Below are 9,266 nucleotides of genomic sequence, written 5' to 3' on the forward strand. Positions count from 1 at the left end.
GGGACATAGTCCTGCGCCTGTCACACCAGTGGCCCGGGTTCGAGACGCGCCTGGGCCACACCTCCTTGTCGGGTTATTCTCCGGAGCATTCTCTAGAGTCCATGCCCGAAGCGGGAAGTAATCTGGTGTGTGTGTCTAGCTAACCCCGTTCAAGGTGGGTTTCCTGGTCGAGTCAGACCAGCTTTCCCCCACAATTCGCAATCAGTCGGCCTGATCAGCTGGCGTGATTGCCCAAGTAAGTTGGCACCCAGACCGTGTATATATGTATGTACAGTGACATGGTAAGGTATATGGTATGTGACACTGTATGTATTCCAGTTCGCACTGAATATATACCAGGGGGTAATAAGACAGCTTACGAAAAAGACTTTTATTTTAAAAATATAGATTTATACATTATTATTAATTATATGCATTATTATTTATACATCATTTATTTATATATAATATATATATTATTATATATATTATTATATATTATATATTATAATATATAATTATATATATTATATATTATATTATATATTTAAAATATATATATATAATTATATATATAATATTTATATATATAAATATATTTAAAAAAAGAGTTGATATATAATATATATGCAAATTACCATGAACATTAAATATTACCACTCCTGTAGTCCTTTTTATGATAAGTACAGACTGAAACATGTTTTCTGCAGTAACCACACAACCATAAGGCAACATATTTCAACTAAACAGTAGCATGACCTATCTCTAGCAATGTATCTGCAAATGAATCTGTGGAATTTAGTGAAATAATAATAAACACAATAATAAACACGCAGGAAAGATTATATAAACAAAATAAGTATACTGGCAATTATTGTATATTCATTTTGTTGAATTAAATCCAGTGAATCTCCACTAATAAATGTTTTTTAAAAAACATCTTTGAAAGTGCTTTGAATGTAGCAGCGTGTTTTCATTGTTTTGCAGGTCAATAGGAGACAAACAGGTTCAGTCAGAGGTTAAACCTTATGAATAAATTACAAAGGCCTTTTGGTAAACTGAGCAGTGTTTGCGCAGCATTAAGCGGGAGTTGACCATCTTGTACTGCCTCTCACCGTAAAAGGATTTCATCCAGTCTAATAATGATACAACCACCATGTGAGGCTCATGATTTATCGATGCAGAAGTTGTGGTACAGGTGAGTCCTCTCGCCCGCCCCTCCCAGAGATTCCGAGTATCCCCAGTTCCCTATTTGGCTGTTTCGGTCGGTTTGTGGGCGAGCTGGTTTTTGTGTGTCACGCCCACAGTGACGTGATGAGAAAAGTTCGTACGGGAGGGACACACACAGGAGCAGCCCGGTCTGAAGACTGCTAACAGCAGCAGCTACAGCGGACGAGCAGCAGAGAGACGGAGGGAAGTTCTTCAAACAAAGGGAGCTTCATAAAGTTAACTTTTATTTATTAATTTATGTGTTTGAGTCGTGTTTATTTCTATCAAAGATGAACGGAGTGACGAGAAGCATGTGCACATTTGAGGACATCAGAAATCAAGAGCATGGGGTAAGTTACTCCTTATTCACATGTTTGTCGCTTTTCTTTCTTATTTAATGGTGAAGATAATGTTAATAGTGTTTTTCAGTTTTTCAGTTTACTTCCTGTATGGGTGCATTATGTTTAAACAAGCAATGTCTGAATCATGCAGAAATGTAGAGGTAAAGAGCTCAGTTGTTATTTTTGTCCACTCTGATTTGTGGAACTGCTGGTTCCTTTTTCAGATTCAAGATATTTCACTTTTTGTTTATTTTCTTATTTTTCTTTGCGTGACTCTTCTCAGTTGTGTTGCCTCTATTAGATGATCTGTGTGATTGCTTGCTTCTGTTCAGGCTTCATCTCCTCTAAGTGGTGTATTTACTATTAAGTCTCCGGCCTGGTTCTAATTAAAGTATTAGACCCTAAACCTCCCAAGTCCCAACACACATAGACAGCAGCTCAGATTCAGTCCTGATAACATCTGTGCCTGTCACAGTTGCCTTGTGCCCTCATCATTTAAGGGCTTACAGTTGCAGTTGTGACAGACAGGGAAGGCAGCTCCAAATCTCTAAACACTTTTCTTGTGCAGTGGATGCACCACCTGTGCGTGAGACGTTTACTGAAGCAAGATTAAACATTAAGATAGGGTTAGTATTACTCATGAGTTATTCATGTCTTATGCTCTGTTCCTCTCTTTTATATGTAAAGGGAGATGAACTCAGTGTTGGCATCTCAACAACGTCTGGAGAGGAAACTAAAAGATCTCAACATGACGTTGGATGAGGAGAAACAAACACACACCAAACAGAGGGACCAGGTAAACAATCTTCACCTCAAAATGCGTGTCATATTTGAATTTACTCTTTGTCATGGGAATACATCAAAATCAAATGCACACACTGAAAAAAACTATACTTTAACCTCATCCTGTGTTGCAGCTCACGCTGAGAGTGAAAGCTCTAAAGAGGCAGGTGGACGAAGGAGAGACGGAGCTGGAAAGGATGGATGGACTGAGGAGAAAGGCCCAGAGAGACATGGAGGAACAGATGGAGCTCAAAGAGGCCTTGCAGACCAGTCACAGCTGTGGAAATTGAGCTCAAGTAAGCATTTCCTTTTCTTTGTATCCAATTTTGTCTCTCATCCAATCTGTTACTCACTGTGCGCTTATGCAAGACACTTTCTGGCAGCCACATTTTCCCAGCAGTTTGTGAGAGTGAGTAAGAGAGAGAGAGAGATCTCCTCCTATTTATGTCACAGAATGAATAAAACTGCACGTAAATTACGTTATTACCAGCAATTCCAGATTCCTTATCGGTTACACACAATTAACAGGCACCTGGTTGAGATTCATAGAGCACCCTGAGGTGCAGTATTTCACAATGTGATGTGTGTAAAACACATCAGCAATCACTCACTTGTGACAAGGTATTTAATTAGACTAAAAAGGCTCATTACTCATGTACCACAGGGGGAATTATATGACAGACACACTCCCACTAGTAGCAAGGAAATGCATGTGGTTCCCTTTTATTGTCAGCAGAGGGAGCACTATGCCCACCTAATATTTGTGGATAAAGCAACTGTGAAATAAAGTGGGTTTGAACAGTTAATGATGACATTGGAAAAGTCAATGATGATTATGTGTCACAGGAGAAAAACCCAGGCAGCAATGCGCCCAGCTTTGGATTCATCAACTCTCAGTTCAGATGATGACGACAGCCTGTATGATCCCTCCGCCATCACCTCCATCCTCACTGAGAGCAACCTCCAGACCAGCTCCTGTTAAAACGGCACTTCAGGGGCAGGATGAGAGTGGGGAAACATAGCACTGTTAAGGAAAAACATGGAGGGGCGTGTAGGTTGCTTTTTAGACTGGGAGTAAAGACAAAAGACAGAATGGTACACTACAGGCAATGACTATGGTACACTACAGGAGGGGTGCACAGATCTGGGATTTAAATTACATATCATAGCGTTTAGCAGGGGGATCAGTTTCCACACCAGAGTGAATGGAAGGAAACAAAACATCCTCTGCATTACAGGGTACGTCCTTCAGTCTACAATGTACTCAGATGCACTCCATGGTACGGCTGGAAGACCTCCAACATACAAAAACTCACTACAGCACTCGGAGAGTAACTGAGCGACATGAGGCGAGAAGCACAGAAAAATATAAATAAAAAATACCTCTTGCATTTTTTTAATACAAATTCAGTCTGTCAAACCTTTTCAAGGTTGATATTTTGGGTCGAGCACTTACGGTACCAAGTCTGGCTTTGACTGAACAATCAAAAATACTCTATGTTGTCAGTTTACTACCCTGTAGCATCAAATGACATGTCATGCTGGTTTTTGGTTTAAAAAGTAAAATTTAAGTATTGCAAATTATTCATATTGAATGAAATCTGGAGTTTGTGTCCGTAAAATAAAATATATTTTCACATGTTTTTTGGAATATGTCACTTGTGTGTTTATTCCTCCGCCCAGACTTTATTGTCACATGGTACACAGTCTAGGAATTCAGAATGATAAAATATGATACCTAAATTACTCTAAATGTGATAGAAACCTCCTGTTGGTGTGACGGTTTTTATTATTTGTGTCTTTATTCACTGTATCTGAAACAGTTTCCCGGTAAAAGGGCAACAGACCTTTGTTTTGTGAGTTGTATACTTTTGAGGACAGAAGTGTCCTTTGTCAGAATATCTCCTAATTTATAAAAGTGGTTTTCCACTTTTCAATTAAAATCATGGCCAAAATATCATCCTGTCAAATGATATCTTTACGTGTGTTTTTGTAGAAGCTGCACAATTTCTATGCATTCCTTTATAGCAAGTCACTGAAATATATGCCTTTAAAAACTAATGTTGTAATTCTTATCTACATTTTTTTTGTAAAATGTAACTATTTCACATTATAGATTTTTTTTTTAGTCTTGAGTTTTGAATACAATTGGAACAATCACTTGAAGCGCTAATAACTGCATCCAGTTTGATCAAATATAATCTTTCTTCTTATTTTTTTCAGAGAAACTGGAAATGGTACTTCATATGATTTGTGAAACTATAAGCTGAGAGCATAAACCTGTTGACTTTGAAAATGCTGGCATGTACTATAATGTTGACTGGAAAAATTCACCCTGTGACTGTACTTCACTAAATAGATAATTTTTCTATTGCACATGAATTTAGCTACAATAAAAGTTAAATGATTTAAGTTACATTGATCCATGTTTATTGTCCTTACAATATTTACAAAATGTTTATCAGTTACTTTTACTCCAACGTTTTGTTTGTGCGTGTATCAGTTTTTGTTCTTTCTCTTTAACAGGAGTCAGATCACGAATGCGTATAAGGTTCTAAGCAGAATCACATTCAACGAATACTCTATATGCTCCATTCCCATGTTTGAAGGAGCATTTATGACAAAATAACAAGATAATAGAGATGGATCATGTTGTTGCTGCAGGGCGGTGCTTGTCTGGAGTTTGAGGTTTGCAATCTAAGCCTGAGTTTCAAAGAAGTGTGTTGCTGGAGCTCGCGAATAGTTATTATCATGGTGTCATCAACGTGGATTATAATGTCTGTGTGTGTGTCTGTGTGTGTGTCCTGTACCCTGCCACAACACCTGTGTGTGTGCACAGGGCAGTCTGATTACAGTTGTGTCTCATTCTCATCCTAAACACTGGTTTTCAACAGACAAATTACATTAAGAGAATCAGAATCAGAAACCGTTTATTTGCCAGGAATGTTTACACAAACATAAACATTAGACATGAGACGTTAGACGAGACAAACAACTATCAACGACAACGACAGTGCAATGGGTATTAAATTAAGTATCAGATAAAGTGTAATATGTCATCAGGAAAAGCACAGAAACTTTTTCCATTCATTATTGGATTATTATTACACCTTTCCCAAGGCCCTGATATTGTGCATGCTGCATTGGAGCACTTAATGGATTTGAGCCATCCCGTGTTATTATTCATGCCTGTGTGTTTTATGATGTCAAAATGTTCTGCCGTGAAAAAAAAGGGATTTAGATTCATCCCTTAGATGTATAGATTTCTAAAATATTGACATGCCATTCACTGAGCCTGCTGCAGCCACAGCTGGGTGCCAGGGTTGTTGTTTCACCCTCTTATATTTTGTTGCATTATTATTTTTGTTCATCATAAGTGATATAAGCATCATGCAGGCCAGAAATAAACTAGGCTGATGTGTTGATACAGGAGAGCCACATTCCTGTTCATGGACAGTGATGTGATTATCACGCACACCTGGATAAATAGTTCCCTGTAGCACAATGGTCAACTAAACAAAATAGCTAAATATACAATAATACATGCTGTACCCCAACATGCACACAACCTAACGACGGTAAGCGTATTGCCTCACTTCCGGTTACCACCTGTCTGTTATCCGATAGGTACTAGTGACTGAACAAAGGAAGCAGAAGTCGAAGCAGCCCACTGGACAGCACCAGCTCTTCACGTGTCTGACCGGTTCTCCCCACTCAGCGACACACCCGCTGAGAAACCAACTTTGGTTATCGGCAGCTCCATAGTCAGAAACGTGAAGATGACGAAGCCAAATGTATTTATGGGGGCAGAGCGGGCGACGTTGAGGCGTATTTCAAACTATTGGCCAAGGATAAACTTAAATACAGTAAGATTGTAATTCACGTCGGCGGTAATTTAATTTCGATACGCGTACACTAGGCATAAGGTTTTTTTTTTTTTTTTTTTTTCCCATTCTCGACTTCCGACAAGAACTGTTGATAAAAGTGATTTGACGGTGTTTTTTTTTTTCTCGGCTTCCATTAGATACTATACATACTTGGCTTGTACTGTGTCGTTGCGGCTTAGTCCGGCGCCTGTCACACCAGTGGCCCGGGTTCGAGACGCGCCTGGGCCACACCTCCTTGTCGGGTTATTCTGCTGAGCATTCTCTAGAGTCCATGCCCGAAGCGGGATGTAATCGGTGTGTGAGTAGCTGGTCGAGTCTGACTAGCCCCACAATTCGCAATTAGTCGGTTTTAGCCGGTGTGATTGCCCAATGTGTAAATTGGCACCCAGACCGTGTATATTTGTATGTACAGTGATGCCAGTGTAATATACACCATACCGGTGTAACATACACTGTATATATACCAGGGGGGGGGGGGGGGTAATAAGACAGCTTACAAAAAAAGACTTTTATTTTAATTGATCTAAAATATAGATTTATACATTATTAATTATGTACACATTATTTATGTATGTTTATACATTATTATTTATGTATACATTATTTATTATATATTTTAAAAAAGACAGTTGAGATATAATATATATGCAAATTAACCATGAACATTAAATATTACTACTGTGGCTCAGTGAGAAGAGCAATCTTTAACCACAAGGCCAACTTCTCTCTAAATCCACGGCGTTATGCTTCATGCCAAAACATATATATGACTTCAGGCATATTTGAGATCCATTTGAGAAAGAGATGAAAGTCAGCACCCTGAAGAGACTTTACCAACTCCTGGGGTTATTTATAGGTTTACATCCTATTTGGCACACGTAACCAGATTGTGTTTGACTATTTTCAGACAACACTGTGTCTGCGCCTCAGACGTGTTCAGATCTCTTGCTGGTCTGTGACCTCCTGTGGTGCTATTGTGTGATTGATCTACAAAATACCTGAAAAACAACTATTTGAATGGTAAAGTCTTTACTTGGAATAAATATGTTGCCATGGTGTGACACCTTCAATATTTGCTGTAGAACCAGATGCTGCGTCCATGATACTGTAACTCCCATCCCGTGTCACTTAACCTGTACAGTGCCAACATGTTGTGCACGGGACCTGTTTTGCTAGAAACTATGAGAGAACATACTTGCCAAGGGTGGGATTTGGTTTCCATACTATTCCAGCTTTCCAGGCACAACCCCGAGAGCTGATTTGTCAAGAGCTGGGTGTGTTGTGCTTTGAAATCATGGTGTGTTTGCCACATATGATTGCCCAGAAAGAATGCAGCCCTACCGTGCACATATTTCCACCTGCCTCCAGGTGTTCTGCATTTGAGAGCACATGTCCCTGAGGCTTGGATGCAGTTCAGACATAATAACAACATTCTTTACTTTATTCATCTGCAGTATGATTAAGGAGTGGTTAGTGCTAAATATAAATATATTGGTCATCAACAGTATGAAGTGTCGCAGATATTTTTTTACACTGAGGTCATGACAACACAAAGAAAGTCTTTAAAATGTTTAAATATTTGTATTTTTTATCTAATTTGATTAGCTGGGTATTACAGTATACCACACTACTCACTCCAGGAAACGTACTAGAAAATTATAAGGAACATACAAACCTGTAAAATGAAGGAACTGTTTTAATCCAATATATTAATTTCTTAATATACTTTATTCTATGAATTATATTTGAGTGGAAAATTAAGCAACATTAAAAAGATTATTAAATAACTCCATCCATGTTGCTGAAACTCCCAAAGTCACAGAACAAAACATACAGCAATCCTCAGTGTCCTCATTGCAACGGAAGGTCGGGCTCAGATGATAATAATAAAGGAGTGAAAAGAACTATATGACTATAGTTATAGTGTCATACTTGTTTTCCAGAAAGCAGCATCATTATTTTACCGCACACTGACTCTGTCACCATAGTGCACTTTTGACACTTTGTTCCCACACAACCAAAATATGAGCTTTTTCTGCCTTTTACGCACTTCGGTTCAAATCATCTGATTTGATCTTTATAATGATCCCACCCATAGTTAGTGTTTTCTGCACTAACACCAACAACACACATGTTTACTTACTATTCTTTGATTGTGATCCTCTATCAAACAATTGTGATTTCCATTTACAGTAAAAATGCACATTCAAAAATCTCCTTCTTTTCTCTCCATTGAGAGGTGAAATGAAAGACATTTGGGGTCTTTTTATTGACGTAAAAACGTTAAAATATCACTAATGGTCACACTAAAAGTAAAAAAAAAAACTGTTACACGTAGTGCACTTTTGTGTGGATCAGATTTGCTCTTTTGTGTGGTGGTGAAAAAGTTCTTCTTGTGGTATTCTACAAAACACTTCTGACATTCAAACACAATGAAGTGTTTCCTATACACTTCAATCGGTACACACTTTTTATGTTTGTAATTCAGGAAACTGCAGTGCACCATGGGATTTTTTTCCCACAGAATGCAAACTTCATAAAAAAAATTAAGGACTAATTCCCATTAACACAGCTGTAGATCAAACTGTACCAAACGGTTGAGAAGAACATTGAGTGTGGACACTGGATTGTGACTCACGGTGTATAGTCTCAGACTTGTGTGTATGTAAACACACAGACCGCTCACAACTGTCTGATTTGTGGATCAGTCCGTCTGAGTGTGGTCACCTGTGGGATGTAAACACATAGTTATGACTCATATTATGGTTTAGTCCCTGAGACACATGAGGACATATGTAGCACGGTTTAGGTGTGTGTGTGTTGCATGTGGGATAACCTCATTCCACTTGATAAATCATCCATTAAACAGCAACGCCCTCCCAAGAGTAAACCACATTCTTGATTAGTAATCTATTGCACTTTTTAGGATATTTTGTCATTAGTGTCTATTGGATATACCATAGAAGGATTTATTTCTATCTGTGTGTGATTTGATTCTCGCCCCTGTTTCTAATTCACTTAGTGTCATCCCTTGTCTGCCACCACGAGCTGTTGTTTGCTCCTCAAC

The 9,266-nt window shown here is 38.5% G+C and overlaps 1 protein-coding gene across 1 annotated transcript; it reads left to right on the forward strand.

Annotated features, from left to right (window-relative positions):
• Nucleotides 1-1,350: 1,350 nt before the first annotated feature.
• LOC306745157 (cingulin-like) lies at nucleotides 1,351-4,139 on the forward strand. Its single transcript, XM_079227903.1, has 4 exons — nucleotides 1,351-1,538; nucleotides 2,217-2,325; nucleotides 2,447-2,608; nucleotides 3,159-4,139. Exons 1-3 carry the CDS (start codon nucleotides 1,534-1,536, stop codon nucleotides 2,600-2,602), a joined length of 270 nt encoding a protein of 89 aa, XP_079084029.1. The 5' UTR covers nucleotides 1,351-1,533; the 3' UTR covers nucleotides 2,603-2,608; nucleotides 3,159-4,139.
• Nucleotides 4,140-9,266: the final 5,127 nt, after the last annotated feature.

This window comes from Taurulus bubalis (assembly GCF_910589615.1).
Source record: "Taurulus bubalis genome assembly, chromosome: 12".
In the NCBI taxonomy this organism is placed as follows: Eukaryota; Metazoa; Chordata; class Actinopteri; order Perciformes; family Cottidae; genus Taurulus; species Taurulus bubalis.

Bases quoted from the DNA above. Each gene is read 5' to 3' on its own strand.
- LOC306745157 (XM_079227903.1), top strand. The intron at 2,326-2,446 runs GTAAACAATCTT...CCTGTGTTGCAG, and splicing joins ACACCAAACAGAGGGACCAG to CTCACGCTGAGAGTGAAAGC.